Here is a 16,290-nt window from a genome sequence, read left to right as displayed (position 1 = left end):
ATTTTTTTCAAGATGCAAACCATGAGAGCATAAAAATTCTAACCCACTCCTCCCCAATGCCAACTTCCACTAAAACAGCAACCCCCAACAAAACAAAACTTCACATCCTCATGGAAGATTACGTGACTCCGGAAGACAGGCTTTAAGAAGATGGCAATTATTGTAGAATTAATGATAAAATTGTATGAGCTAACAAGGCTGTACGCATGATCCTGAAATCAGCACTTGTAGGACTCCAGCTTTTCTACTTCTGCCAAGCTGGCTCAGTGAGAGCGGACAAACCCTCACCCCTTTTCCAAGCACATTTATGGATAGCTGTGCCTTCACCTTCTGAGACTGAATCTAGACAAGTCAGCTCCCACAGCTAAATTATTTGAATACACATTTTGGAGTCCCTCAGGATCAGCCCAAAGGCCCTGAAGGAGGTAATGCAGAATGCCACTCCGCTTTTCCAGCTGCCTTAGAGTAACTCCCAGTAAAATATGAAATGCAGCTGAAGCTGTGCATGGGAGAAAACTGTGCTTAGTGGCAAAGTGTGTCATGGGCTGTAACCAAACAGGGCTGTCTTTTGAGGACAATCCAGCTGGTCTTCCAAACGTGGCTCTATGTTCCTACTAGCATTTGGAAGGAGATAAAGTATTTTAGTGCCTTTTGACACTTGTGCTTCTGGGGAACAGAGGAGTTTGCTCCCAAATCCCGTGATAATCAGCTGAGAACTGTAACTTGCTCAGTTCTACAATACGTTCAATTTTTCTTTTCCACTCTACCTCACTATGTCCTAATACTGGAGTTGGCTTTTTTAACTACCTTTTTCAAAAAAAGATTTTCAAGCCAGATTTCCTTTGTTTAAGTTTGGATGGCTGTGAAAATAAATTGCACATGATCATCTGAATGGCAACTGCTACTGCCAACATGTAACATTACAATGTTAAATACATATTAAATTGTCTCTGCACTTTTACTATCAAATTGGCTATAATCCTCTACTATTTGACTCTTCTCCTTGAATTGTGTGAACCAAAATAGCTTCAGAAGCAAAGTTCATCAAATTAAAGCCCACTTGTCCCTAAATTTTTCTACAGATATACATAGCACTGGCTGTGGCATATTCCACTGAAACGGCACATCACTCATGTTTCCCCAAACTGCAAAGTGTATGTCTCTTCTTTTATAAGCATGACAGTGTACTGGGAGGTTGGAATTCTGAAACAACTAAAATAGCTTCTCCACACATTCTGCTACGAAGCAGTCAACAGTATAGAGCAATGGCATTTACTCTGTTCATGCTCACATTTGCTGCACAATGCAACAAATAAGCTGTGACTCAGATCTAAGGTCCTGCTTGAGTCTAACGATTTGTCAACCTAAGTGACCTCAGAAATATTTTCTATTTGATTCTTGCCTCAAGCAATATTTCCTGTTTGATTCCTACCTGTCATACTCAAAAATGTGAATGCCAGAATACTGCAGCATCTAGATCACAGTTATACATTAATAGGCTTTAAACCATTTATCGCAAATAACAAAGGCCAAAAAATCTCTGGATTGAATGTTGTGTGACGGACACACTGTCCCTTACTGCTGCTATTCATTTGACTAGGGATTCATGGACTGTAAAGGAGTAACACCGGTTGGCTTTTGGTTCAGGAAAGAAGGCAGTGGGATACTGCTCACCATACAACTACCCAAGATTACATATACTGAAACTAAGAAGGCAGGCAGGCAACTGTTTGAGAAATAGCAGCAACCGGTAGTTACTTAGCTGTCTGGCTGTACCCTTCCCCAATACTCCATGAACTGCCATTCTGGTTGTCCATGAAACAGGCTGCAGGCACCAACAGTTAGTCTGAGATGAGGCGATTCTCCCCTGGATCTCCTTCTCAAACCCTCCTAAGGCAACTGCCAACCCATGCAGAAGGCATCCAGCCAGGTAAGCTCTCTTTAAACATAATGTGATGATCCTGCTTGTAGTCAAATGATGCTGTGGTTCTCTTAAGTTTTAAGATGGTATCCAGAAGGCAAGGAGGGGAGCCCTCCTGAATGGCAGACACAGTGATTCTTTATGAGACGACTTAACTGGAAGACATTTGGGAGAATGGTGAGCAGTGCATGGAAAACCAGAGCACTCAACCAAATTTAAACTCTAAACTCAAGGTGCTATGATTGCTAACCGTGACTAGAATGCCCTAATTACAAGTAAGAACTCCCTCCTATCTGACAACTCGGGGTAAAAACTTCCGCATGTGACTCTACTTAAACAAGGTATACAACTGCTCATAGCTCTGTATAGGGAATGAAAAGAGCATGCTCTTCAAGGAGATGTTTGAGTCTGACCTCTTCCATAACTTGCAGAATATGTTCTAGAAACTGCCAGATGGATATTCAGTGTTGAGTTTAGGTGAAAGAGCAGCCCTTTAAAAAAATTTTAACTCAGACCTTATGGAATGCTTTTCTTGACTGGCATGAAGAACCATGTTTGAAACTAAAATGAAGATGAAAGAGGACAAGGGAAAGAAAGGTAAAATGGAAAGGTTTCAAGACCAAGTGGCTAAGTATGAGCAATTGCAAATGCCAGAGCTCCTATAGAAGAGTCAGAGATGCAACTGTTTATGTTATGAGATGCATTCCTGCCTGCTTTGACAGATGGGCAGATTCCAGAAGTATCTCACCCAACAAATCTTGAAGAGTTTCAAACAACTGTAATATCAGCTACAAGCAACTGAAAAGCCATTTTTTTCTTAATCTTCAAAAAAAGCCTTGGGAATGGAAGAAACACAATAATTCAAAGTTTATGATAAAGAGGACTTTTCTACATTATCTGATAATTTCTGATATGTGAAAAATTTGACGTTCCTTTGCTTATTAGATGAATTTGGATGAAGATTAACTTGGGGACTTTGAAAGAAGTATGTATTTCACCATAGGTATGATAAACTGTCAAACCCTTGCACTGAAAAGAAGCACTGGAAGCATTTGGGGTCATGGTCAGACCTAGTAGGGAACAAGGGCTGTATTTCTTTTTTGGCGTTGTGAACAATGTATGATGGAGCTTGAAAATCTAGAGAATGGAAAGATTTCAGAAGAGATTCTAGTGAGGGTCTGCAGTCCAAAAGGTAACTGTGAATACTCAACTTTGGCTCTTAGGGGGACTAACTGACAGTGCAGGAGGCATCACCTAGAGCAGGCAAGAGGAATGGTGTGACTATGGAGAATGAGGGTATACTGTCTGCAGGTCTTTATGGAGGTACTGGTATTGTCTTTCCCCAGAGAACTGTGTGCATGTGTGTATTTGGAGCTTACTGCTAGGACAGTAAGTAAAAGATGAAATGGCAGCATCAGCCTAAGGCAAAGAGTTGCTAGTTGTGGTTTACTTCTGATCAGCCCGAAACAAGTTGTTTGTCGCTCTTTTGGCTCACCAAGAGGTGAAAGAGTCCAAAACTTTTGAAAAGCAGAAGAGTGAACAATTCATCTGGAACCACCTTAAAAGGACGAACAAGGAAAGAAAAATTGAGAAGCTGATGATCAGTCTGTAGCAAGGTCAGGCTGTAAAGGAATTCTGAGGGCTAGGCTAACTAATTAGCAAGAAAAGCAATATTACCATTTAAAATAAAAAGTGGCTGTTAATAACAGAAGGAAAAAAAAAGTAGATTAAAAAACAATGAAAAGACACTTACCCATTGACTAGCAAACTGGTTCATGTCACGGAAAACCAAAAGGAAAAATAAAGATGACAGGGTAGAACAGGAAAATGATGAATGTCTCATTGAATTGGGGAAAAAAAAAAGACAATTACATTGAATATGCTAACTTAAAAAGATAGTCAATAAAATGAAAAGAAATGGAAAAATCAACAGAAACTATATGACCAGATAATGTAAATGTGAAACTGCCCAGAGCAGACATACTCTTTTGTTGCCAAATTCTGACAAATGTTTTTACCCTCTCTCCAAAACCAAATCAAACAAAATTACACTGCTAATGCATTAACACAGCAAGAACAGTTTTAATTTTATGCTGGTGATCTCACCAGCCTACATAGTACGCCTTTTTCACTTCACAGATTATTCCTGCTGAGAGTGACAATGTGGGAAGGACAGTAGTCAGTGAAGTCTAAATATCCTTCAAAAGCGCATCAGTGCTCCATTGTGGAGTATCTACAGACCTGGCAGCAGACTACTGCCAAAATGGTCCCTGTCCTTGGAGACCAAATAAAAAACCCCATTAAATTACCCAATTCTTTCTTTCCTCTGTTTTCAGCATGTATGCAGGCATGAATGCTGGGTATATGAGCCATTTAAAAACAAATCTTACTCATTTAAAACCTGGCTGCAAAGGACAACATTTCGTCTCTATTTTGCTATTACAAAAGAGTCCTGAAGTGGGCTGTTTCTCTGCTGCAACCCAAGAGAAATTCCTGGAGGGGCTGTGAGTCAAGAAACCCTCTGAATGTTCAACAGACTCACAGGTCAAAGCAAATAAATTACAGAAGCACTCTGTGTCTTCTCTGGTAGAAGATGAGGGGTTGTGTGTTGCATGATCCTTCTTGGGAGCAGCCTATGCACGCTCCTGTACAAACAGAGCTACGTGACACATTTCAACCAGTTTGAAATTAATCTGCTAAGGGTTGTCTGCAGTGTGATATGATTCAGATTAACTGAACATAGGAATTAAACACACAAAATTCCACTTACCTCTTGCCCCCCATCCAATATGCAGAGCTTAGCTGTCTGTTTTTTGGCATCAACTAAGACATTAAACATTGTACACAGAGAAGAAGGGATACGCAAGTCCGTTGATTTGTTTGTCTTTTGCAGCTTGAGTTCAAATGCAATTCTTGTTCTGTTCGTTAAAACATAATTCATAACATGAGTCTGATAATTCTGAATAACCAGTATACAAATGTATAAACCTTATTAAACATGTTGGCTTAACAATGTACATGCATGTGAGAACATCTTAGAAATAAAATTCTGCAAGTGCATAATATCACCCATTCAATAAACAATTGCATTGATGGCAACCTCAAGGTTCTACACTGCTTCAGCTAATTCAGTTGAATAATAAAAGTATTATCTTCTTGCCTACTAGTTAACAATATGCTTCCTTGTATGATGACTGAGAAAAATTTAAAGCAATGAAAATATCCCACATTTTCCAGCACTTCTGCATTAAAATGAAGTTTATCATACCAAATACTTGCTTCTAAGAAATAGAATTAAAAAATCCTCTTCTGGCTTTAATAGAAAAGAGAATTTTATTGAAGAAAAGGAGTTTATTATTAAGCAAATATTAATATTTATATTGAAAAGTAAGATGTATCAGGAGATACCTAATACAAAAAAGCCTATTTTCTTCTCACAACAGTGTAAATAAGGAGCAATGTCACTGAAATAAATTATAATAGTTCAGAATACATAAATATACAAGTAATGTTTTATTTCCAGCCTTATTTTTAATTGTGGGTACCAGAAACGACACAATATTTTAAGATGGGAACAGAAGCATTCCATTTCCATTTTAAAAAGTCTTATAGATCGTATTAGTATCACAATAGGCATTATAATAGAATAGTTCCATCATTCTTTTCTGAGTTGCTACTGTCTAATACAATCCATCCTGTAGGTATAATTTACTTTCTTTGTTACCTGACATACAGAACCTTTGACCACACTAAAACTTACTTAGTGTATCCACACTGGTATGTTATGTATTAACTCTAAAATATTAATACATTTTATGTATTGATACTAGGATCATTCTGTAATATTAATTGAACCTTCATTTATTGCCACCAGAATCTTGTATTCTCTACAAAAGCAAGCAGCAAAGATGTCAAGACTGATATCACAGACCAAAAACCAATCCATAAGGAATTCTTTTTGTAATGCCTCTGTGTTAATAATTCTCTTCTCAGCTTCTGGTTGGGATCCTGGCAGTGAGCCATTTTTAACCTATTTTGTGTGTGCTATTAAAATCCACACAGTCAAATCTGTATGGTGCAAAGTTTTAGATAATGACAACATGTGGCATTAGATATATTGCCTAGGAGAAATCCAAGTATTTATATTAACACAATTGCCTTTCCCACATTAATCTGTAACAGTCTTTAAAAAAGACATGAAGAATTTGAGAAGATTCATTTTTCATTTAATGAAATATTTTAACTATCACTAATTATATACATCTTTGTATTTTAGTCCTGTTGATAAGAGTCCTAGCGTAAAGATTTTTTTCATTTTTTTCCTGGCTCAAAATCAATATAATCAATATAATCAATATATTACTGCATCTCAATGCTACTCATTTTAGGTTTTTTTAAACTAAGATTACATTGATAGTCTTCTAGTCCTTTGAGATTTCACCATTTCTCTACGATTTGTTAGATATTTGCAGTTGACTGAGCTTCTTTGCTAAACTCTTTAGAACAGATGGGTATAAGCTTACATAACTTCAATTGTTATTGTATATGTAGATACTGTCTCATATCTACCTTTGTGACAGAGCTTAAACTTTTATTCCATTCACTATATCATCCTCCTTCCAAAATCAAATAGAAATATTTGTGAAATTCTTCTGCCCTTTTTACCATGATTTCATCACTGTAGTTCTAGCAATAGACTCAAATACTAAGCCTGAGGTTCTCCTTGTTCCTGTTATGTTTAATAGAAAATAATAAAATACTATATTATCACATTTAACCTCACGGGATGTTAAAGCTTCTCTGTTTCTTTAGCCTTTTTTATTGGTGTTGTATATTTTCTGATTGACACTATTAAATTGACTACAAACTTACTCTATTTTTTCCCCATTCTTCTATTTTTTTTTTTAATTAATATTTTTAGGTGTCCAGACTAAGCTTTCTCTGTATGTGGGATCATGACTTCTGAAACACCGAATAGGAGATCCCTGTAAATTTTTTAGACATACAGGTATTTTTTCTACACTCAGTGATAGGTGCTGAAAGATTTGTCAAAGATCTTTTTAGATCACCTATACTTAATTTAAAAGAATATAAGTATAAGATACAGCTCAAGAAAAAAACAGCACTATGTGTTCTATAATTTCCAGAAGCTTGGCAATGTAATACTTAGTTTCAGTTGGACGACTTTCTTTGTTTATTGCATAAATGCAGAAATGCTGTATACTCTTTAGTTTGTAATACATTTCTTAGAGAAAGTACTCTAAAATAATGACAAATGAAGTAGCATTGTTAACTGAACATAAAGAATAATACAGTAAGGGAGAGGGAAATGTAAGAAAAGAAAAAGAATTTCTTCTAGCAGAATTCTGAGATTTGTTAATGTTTGCCACAAGTATGTAAGAGAAAACAGATTTGGTTTATCCACTTCTAAGGGTCTATTCACAAGATATGTAGAAATTCCCCTTCTTATTTCCTAGATGTTGCCAAATTGCTGATTGCCAGATGCTAGGAAATACACACATCATGATTTCTTTACAGCTGCCCTGATTCCTGTGACAGGATTTTGATACAGATGTACGTCTGCAAGCCAGTATGGCTGTTCCTATGGTAATTTTTAATTGATCATTTCAACTGTACCTTTTAACGCAGGCTTCTATCATGTCAGTGGCCATGAGTTTAAGTCTCTGCTCTAAATGGTGGGCAAATTCTGGTTCCGGCCAGTGAAGATCAAAAACAAACATCTGCAGAGCATCCAGTTTCCAGAAGAGATCTTCTGATGTAGCTGAGCCATTGCTATAAGAAACAGAACAAAACAAAGTCCCCAAGAAACAGAAGATAAATGTATGGATGTCTATCCCAGTTGCCATAGAATTATCTAAGGTAATAAGATTTCCTTATCACACCATCTTCCTCCTTCACTTCACTGTATCTCATAGCACAGTTGCTTTAATTCCAAGAAAGTGAAAATGGTCATGGAAAATTTAAAATAATTCCCACTAAGGTGAAAAAAGTAAAGTTTTCTCATCTGTTAGCTGAGAAATATGACAGGCTAGGGAGGTAGACGGGATGATGGGGAATATGGAAAATGAAGTTGCTCAAATTTCAGATCATAACAGGAAGAATAAAGGGTACAGGAATTATTAATTAGTAAGGACATTTTCAAAACAGTGAAGACTTTGCACATATGTTTTCTTGCCTTCAGAACTCTGGTAGATATGCCTACCAAAGAAATGAGGACGCTCGTAGTAATATTGTAAAAGAGATACCCAGACAAATAGTCCTTTTATGAATTGTCATTAATTCTAACTGAGGGAATAACATCAGATCCCGGTGGAAAAAAGAGAACAGAAACTATTTGAAGAAGTATGTGCACAAACCAACCAAGGGATTAATATGGCTCTGTGTCATCTCAGATTTTCCAGGTAATTTTGAAGTGCTTCTTTCACCCTGAACCGATTGCTAAATTTAAAGACATTTGCTTGTGATAAGATACAACAATTTAAGGCTGCTCTTAGCAGTAACTACAGTTACACTTCCACTGTCATCATGGATTAATTACATTTTCATGATGCGTTGCATTGTGATGCCTGGGTTATTGTTTAAGGACAATTATACTACGCAGCATGACATTCCAGGATGTTTGTGACCACCAAAACTCAGCCTGACGGTCCCAATTCAGATCCAAATAGTTTAAACATGTCGCTGCCGCCGTTTTCTTTCTTCCGCCCCATGACTAAGGAATATAATTGTCAAAGTGTTAAGGGATCCCAGCTCTCATGGAAGGAGCCAGCGAGTGCTGGGTGTGCTCAGCACAGAGCAGGGTCACACTGAAAAACAAATGAAAAAAACAGAAAGGACCTCTAATACCTGACTGCCTAACGCACCCCTCGGACAGTAGCAGCACCGCCGGTTCCCGCCCGGCTGGCAGAGACAGCGGGCGGTGAAGTGAAGCAAAGCACAGCAGGCGTTCAGGGCTCTGAAGAGGCAGCAGGGATGCAGCAGGAGCACCGCTTCGTTCTCACAGCACCCCGGACACCTTCCAGTCCCACCCAACCGCCCTGTTGCCCCAATGCTCCCACGACTTCAGAGCCATCGCTGCCTCCCGCAACGCCGGCTCGTGCCAAAGGGGCTGCCGGGCCAGGCGCGGGGCAGCCCGCAGGGGCTGGGCAGCGGGTGCCAGGCTGGGAGCGGTGGTGCCTGCCTGCGGAAAAGGCTGGCGCCCAGCAATGCAACTTGACTTCGGCTTCGGTTTTAAATGGTGCACGTTTCGATGCTTTCGCTAGGCATAGCAGGAAATGCCGCAGTTTTAGACAGGCTTTTCCGATATCGTGCATATTTTCCCCACTTGTTTTAAACAGTAATTGTTAATTTTACATCGTACCGTGCTCCTGAAAGAAAATAGCAGAAACGGGAGAAAGGCCCGTGGGGCTGCTAAGATTACAACTTGCATAGGGACAGTGCCTGCTCAGGCTGGACCTGAATACAGAGCACTTTTATACCCCACTAAGTTTAATTAAGAAATAGAAATCACAAACCACCAAAACTTCTCAGAAAGTTTATAATCCTGTTAGACTGTTTCTTAAGTTATACGAGAAGATTTCATTACAGCTGCTGTGTATGCTGGCAGTCAGTGAATTTGCAGATGCTACGTTATACACATTATTTGATTCAAAAGTCATGAAGTCAATTTTTCAGGTAACTGGGGTAAAAGAGTAAGACAAATTATATAGGGACAGAAGTGGAGACAATCTCAGTATATATATTAAAGTTGATAAGAACATGTATTTTCTAGAAAACAAACCATACTTTCTCAAGAAACAACTACAATTTTTCATCATGAGATCATACAATTTACCCATTTTTTGTTCTTCCATATTTTTTTCTTTTTCACCTAATGGAATTCCAAATGAAATTCTTTAGGACTCAGGAGGACTAATGCGCTCTCAATAACAAAAATGTATTCTTATGCACGTTCACTCCCTGGTAGCCACTTAATTTGGCTTCATTAGGCTACCAAATAAAGTTTCACAATTATAATAAATGTAATAATAGACACAGGTTCATGAAACACTAACTCGTTCATTCTCTTTTCATATCATTTTGAGCTTCCGTTCTTCAATTTTTTATTCAGCATTGTCCAATGACATTTGAATTTGACTAACATATTATACTAATAAGATGGGGAAGGAAAATTAAGTGCTACAACAGAAACCGCTTGTTCCTAGTTCACACATCCAGACACAAACGTCTAATTTGTTTGTTACATGGTGCAGAAAACTGTGATTTCAATCACCTCGTTACTGCTATTTGTACCAGATAGTTGTTTTATCTGGATTTTAGGATTTTTCCTGGCCCTTATTCAGTAAAAGCATTAGAAATAGTATTAATTGTCAGCACACATCTCAATACCCTGAAGTGGTTGTACAGTCTATAGATTTGCTTTCTCCACTAAGAGCTGGTTATGTCACTTCAGGGTTTAATACTCTATAAAGTGTAACATGAAGAAGAGCCAAACTAAGTTTTACCTCCTCCTGGAAGCAGGAGGAATTCCTGCATTCAAATCAAACCACCAAAGCATTTCAATCCATAATTCCAGAACCCTTTTTTTTTTTTTTTCTTTTTTGGTGAAGGGACAGGACACATTCTTGGCTATTGAAAAGTTTTTATTTGAACATGTATGGTAAAGCTGCTTCAATCTAATGAATGGAATAATATCGCTCTACCAGGATACTGAACTGGTACTCTTTCTTTAAAATCTATATTCAATATAGCTATCCGTATTTTTAAAATTAAGCACAAACTCCACTGTTTGCTGGTCAAAACTTAAGCTTTCAGCATTAGTTGTTCGTGCAAAAGGTACTGTCTAGTTGTTCGCTCTTTTTAATAGGTCATGGCAGTAAGAGAAAGTTTCCAATGATTAAAAGAGGCAAATATTATGCCCATCTTACATATTTTTTTTTAATGGCAATTTAACTTTGTATTTGTTCACATTTTGACTGGGAGAGTGGACCAGGTATCTCCAGAGGTCCGTTTTAACTTAAATTCTATTATGGCTTTATGTCTTGCATCGTACTTGCGTCTTTTTTGCAACACAACAAAAAGGGTTCAAGACATAATGTTTCCCGAAGACCCTGCAGAATATTAAACTTAGGAGCTGCGTACAGCCTCCTAAGCAATTCACTTATCCACTGGCAGCTGAGAGAGGCAGCTTCCCACCAGGCTTGCCAGCTACCTAAGCAGTAGCAATTAGTCAAACAGTCCACTAATAAAGCATGCTGACTGCAAGATCAGCACACACATGACTCCAGGGTAGATGTAGAACATATAATTTCTTGCCTAAATATGAAACTCCATAGAGTAGCTTGGGATATAAAAATATAGGAGAAATATTAAATATCTAAGGACATTCTCAATCAACCACAAGATTAAAAAGCAGCCAGCTTCCATTCTTGTAAAATTTACCAAGGGCAATGATGGTGATTTTATAAATTACTGCAATTATCTTTTTTTTAAGGTTATTACTGAGTTACTACCCATTAGTGTTTTGTGGGTACTATTTTCAAAACAGGGCACTAGCTTTATGTCCTTTGTGAGCTCCCAGCTTGTGAGTTCCAGCTCTACTTCCTTTATGCTGTCTCAAGACATATAATCAGGGCTCAGAAAGTCAACTGAGAATTTCTCCAACAGAAAAGGATTTTCAATAGTTACAGAGTCAACGGCAATCAGCCCCATCTCTCTTTTTTCCATCAGCCTATGTGGGACAAGGACGGAAAAGAACTTCGGCAAGAACAAGTAAGAGCTTGTGTATGGTCTCTCAAAGATATTAGGGACAGAGTTACATCATGGTTCCTCTTACTTAGTTCAAGAGTGAGGCAACCTGAGGATCAAGCAACCAAAACATGTTTCTTGAGTCTTCTTTCTTCCTGCATGTTAGTATTTTAGGAAGAAGAGAAATTTGGCCCACAATATACATTCATCTTCCAGAATGCTCAATAGGAACTAGCTATATTCAAAACTCCTTATTCCATAGAAAGCAGATCAGATAAATTCCATCAGTCATGGTTATACTTTTAAATACCCATCCTTAAAAACAGATCGTGGCCCCTTACCCCTTTAGTGGAGGGAAGCACTATGACAGGAACCTATGTGGCACTACAGATGCAACCCCCCAAACCAGCGCTGAAACGTGGCCTACTGACTTATTCCGCATGCACAAACGCACAGAGAGGTCCAGCGTGAGAGCTCAGACACATTCAGATCAGATCCCTTCATGTCACAATCAGAGCACTGTGGCTGCTCCAGCCAGTCCCTCTTGTCACTCATTGCAGCTGAGCCATAGCAGGAAGATTATAGCTGACACATTTCCTTTGATGTTGCCTATTCTGGCTGGAAGACAAGACAGGACTATTCTCCTGCAAGCATGTAGCTTATTCCATGTTTTCCCAGCCTTGAGTTTTGCTGAACCTGATGCTGTAGACCGGCACCAGATAGCAACAGACAACCTCAGGTCTGTATCTACAATATTTTCGGTCAGTGAATTATGTCACGTCTGCACTGAAAATCATAATATATTAATTAAACCATGAACAATTAAAGTCACCCACAAATGTAACTTAAATCCAGGTCCAGAAAAGGCAGAGAAATTAAATTTAAATCATGAAATGGAACAAAAATGTGATTTAAAGTACTACATTTGAATTAATGAACAAGTAAGGAAAAAAAAAAAACCCTCATTTTGGCTGATTAGAAGCTTTTACAGAATATTAAAAGTTTTTTGCTCTTTAAGGATGTTGTCTTCAGCCAAATGGAACAGTAATCCACAGTGCTCTGCATGTCTAGCCAAGGTGTCCTCTGAGACCAATCAAGAAAAACAGACTACTCCTCATAACACTATGCCCCTTTTCAGATTTCCTTTTCCAATGCCCAATAATAAAAGGTTAAGCCAAAACAATTGAAAATGAGGTAATGATCTTCCTAAGTGCTGTTACAAGCAGCATACATTTACTGCTCCAAAATATGTGATCAAGGAAAAAAGAAAAAAGCAAGTTAATTAAACAATATAAACAATCTTCTCTAGTAATGTTCAAAAGAATTGCAGCAACTTTTATGTGAAAGAGAGGAAAATCTATTTTCATCAATAAAGCACACAAAGAAATGCCTAACTGAATATATTTTCAACTCTTGCTCTTCAGCGAAAGTTCTTAGGTACAATAGCTCTGTTGAGCGTGAATGGACTTAAACATAAACACAAGAGCATGAACATGAACATTAGTAAACTTTGGAGAATATGAAATGTCTTCCTATTGCAGAAAAAATAGGCACAGGACTTGGCATTCTCAGTAAGCATCTAACTATAACTGAGTTGGCTCACAGACTGCTTTTTCTCATTCTTTTTGCCTGTAGATTCTCCATTGTGCAATTCAAACTGATAATGATTAATTCACCAAAATTACCACTTTCAAACAGAAAGAGAGAAGTCCAGCGCAACTTAGTGACACACGTAGTCATCTTCTTGCCAAAGTATCAGCTGTGTGGCCAGGAGGAGGGAGCACAGTGGATGGGGAGAGAAAGACTTGGGGAAGTCAAATGAGGAGAAGGAGCCACCTGCGATGAATGACAAAGCAGGGCCTGGGCTCCTGAATTTAGGTGCCTCCACTGATTATGTACAATACAATATGCCGCTGTAGTCCATTTAAGGTGGGTGTTCATCACATCGAAAGGGAAAATGGGACAGGAAACACTGGGTTTTGCTTAACAGGTATTGGAGCCTAGGTATTTGGTTACTCCTCACTGGAGAATTTAACTAGAAAGAGGAAGCTTTGATCTCCCTGAAAAGGATGGGATGGGAGAAGTGGGGGAAATAAAATGCGCCTTTCTTTCATGTAATAGTGAAGCTGAGACACCATAACTAGCAGGAAAGAGGAAACTCGTTAGCTTTGGAGGGGGAATAACTGGCTTACAGTGCCTTCACTTCTATTTTTTGATCCAAATACAATACATGGCCATTCTGAGAAGTTACCTGGCTCTTCAGTAGGATGTAGGTAAGCTGATTCTTAAAATACTACCTGAATTCCACAGTATTACAAAGGTAACTTAATACTACCTACAACCTTGAATGACAATTTATACATATTTCATAAAATACAACTTCAAAGCTGTATGTTTGGGGAAAAAGAACATGAAGATGTGCCTACAACGGAGACAGCACCTTGGCAGACCTCTTCTCACATGCTGTGCAGGGTGGCTGAAAGCGGATGATGACCTTACAAAGGCCACACCGCAGCGGGGACACCGCTTGTCCCCACTTCTCTTGAGAAGCAGCAGAGCGACAGCTACTGCTCGCAAGTGCTTACAGCACACGTCAACCTCAGTGTTCACCAAATGCTTTGAAAACCTCATTGATTAGTTTAGGATGTTATGCATACTTTGCCATACACACCACGAACCTTAATATCAGAAGATGGGCAAGGGGGATGAGCCAATGGCTGAATTTCACTATACTGGCACATTTTTTGACAATACAGTCTAGGAATTTATTGCTACACCAAAACCTTCACTTAGGAAAGATCTACCACTATAATCCTCCAATCAGAATCCATATTTATTATATATTAATTATAAATTCAATATTAAAAATACACGAATTTTAATATGTACAGGTTATTTTTACTGGATGGGGCTGCTAGAATACAGACTATAAAAAGACCACATCTAAGATTGTAACAACTCTTAACTCTGAAAGCTATTCTTTAAAAAGAAAAGTAACCCTTGAAAGGATGGGAATAACAGAAAGGAATTTGAGTAGCAGAAGACCAATTAATTTGTATTCAAAGCTCAAATGACTTGCATAAGCACATCAGGAGAAACCTAACGTTATTATAGTAAACACAAAAGGTACCAAAGCCAAGGATTAAGAGGAATTTTGTCAACTTTTAGGGGAATTAGCAGCAGAACAACAATCATAATACTCAACAGACAAGTGCCAGAAGTCTGGCAGAGCACAAACTATGAACTCTTGCAGTGATGGATCTGAGTGCTTGTTAGGAGTGTTTAACTCCGTCATAAAACTTGAGAAAGCAATACTTGGCTTGAAATCATCTTATCAAGCTTTGCGTCTTGAACGTATGTTTTTTGAAGTCTTTCACATTCATCCTTTCCTAATAAACCTTTAGCTAAAATAAGGTTCTGCCTTTCTCTAATGTACATGAATGTGTCCTCACACATAAATCTGGCCAGTAACTATGGGAATATTCCCACAGAACAGGGCATGTCTGCTCTATTTTATTTTTTTTTCCCCAAACAGACAAAGAAAAGGATGTAATTCTGTTCTGGGCACTTATTAACCTTTTACTATTTCCCTGTAACATGGATATTTATTCTAATGACAATATTTGCAATCAATGATTTTCAGAACCAATATCTATAATCAACTAGCTAATCAAACCTATGCAAAAATGATGGGCTGCCTCGCTTTACAAAACCATGACCTAAAATCAATTATCCAAAAGGTTCCCTATTGCTTATTAATTCAGAAGATTCATTAGGTTGTTTAGGGTACTAAACACCATTCATACTATGACAAACCTTTGCCAAGTTGGTTTTGTAAGTTACTAGGTTTAAGACTGCTACATTTTAATGCACTAGAAAGCGCAACTAACAGTCCATGCTTGGCTCCCTCCCAAGAAACAATAATTTCCAACTGAGAGATGATAAACACCATGCAATCCAAATACAGCTGCACAGGACACTAGCAAGGCCATGCAGAGCTGACATACAGTCAGAAGGTTATTGAAGAATACACACGTGGAGTCATACAAAGAAGTCATCCAGGTTGGTGTAGTAAAGCTAGGTATTTGTGGAAGATTAAGAGGCAAACTTGGAACTTTTGGAAGAGCTACATTAGGAAGACTGTTGGTGATGCTCCTGTGAAGAAATAAACAATGTAGGAATACAATAAAAAATAGAATATTTAGAGGACAATGGGTGAGAACATCTGATTAGACAGAAAGCTACAGGCAGGTGCTTTGTTTGATATTGTAGAAAGCACTTACTTGACAGGTTGCCATGACTCTTGTTCAAGACCTCTGTGAATGGACTGGGCAATTGATGATTCCATGAGATCGATGTAGCGGATGACCATGGGAACAAAAATTTCTTGCAAGTGCTTGTGAAACTTTCCATTGCACAAAAATGCTTTAAAAACAAACAAAACACAAATAAAAAATGTCAGGCCTTTCCCCTACGTTATTTTGCTATAGGAAAAATTATCTCTTAAAATGTTTTAGTACACAAAAGCATTTTAAGAACAAGATCCAGCTTGTGTAGGAAATACAGTTCATAAAAGATAAATGAAGTGCTCCATGAGGATG

At 38.1% G+C, this 16,290-nt stretch overlaps 1 protein-coding gene across 6 annotated transcripts in view; it reads right to left on the bottom strand.

Moving 5' to 3' along the window:
* CADPS2 (calcium dependent secretion activator 2) overlaps positions 1-16,290 on the bottom strand; it is a gene marked incomplete at both ends in the record, with an annotated part of 316,192 nt that overhangs the window by 35,708 nt on the left and 264,194 nt on the right. For 2 of the 6 annotated variants that reach the window (XM_082013854.1, XM_082013855.1), the window contains 5 exons: positions 3,675-3,689; positions 4,692-4,839; positions 7,559-7,714; positions 15,725-15,844; positions 15,973-16,114. In XM_082013854.1, the coding sequence (XP_081869980.1) occupies positions 3,675-3,689; positions 4,692-4,839; positions 7,559-7,714; positions 15,725-15,844; positions 15,973-16,114 (581 nt within the window). The remainder of the gene's footprint in view (positions 1-3,674; positions 3,690-4,691; positions 4,840-7,558; positions 7,715-15,724; positions 15,845-15,972; positions 16,115-16,290) is intronic. The other 4 variants (XM_082013857.1, XM_082013858.1, XM_082013856.1 and 1 more) reach the window with 3 other exon arrangements.

The sequence above is a fragment of the Phaethon aethereus genome, assembly GCF_964289735.1.
Source record: "Phaethon aethereus genome assembly, chromosome: 1".
Classification (NCBI taxonomy): domain Eukaryota; kingdom Metazoa; phylum Chordata; class Aves; order Phaethontiformes; family Phaethontidae; genus Phaethon; species Phaethon aethereus.
This window is presented reverse-complemented; position numbering and strand designations above follow the sequence as displayed.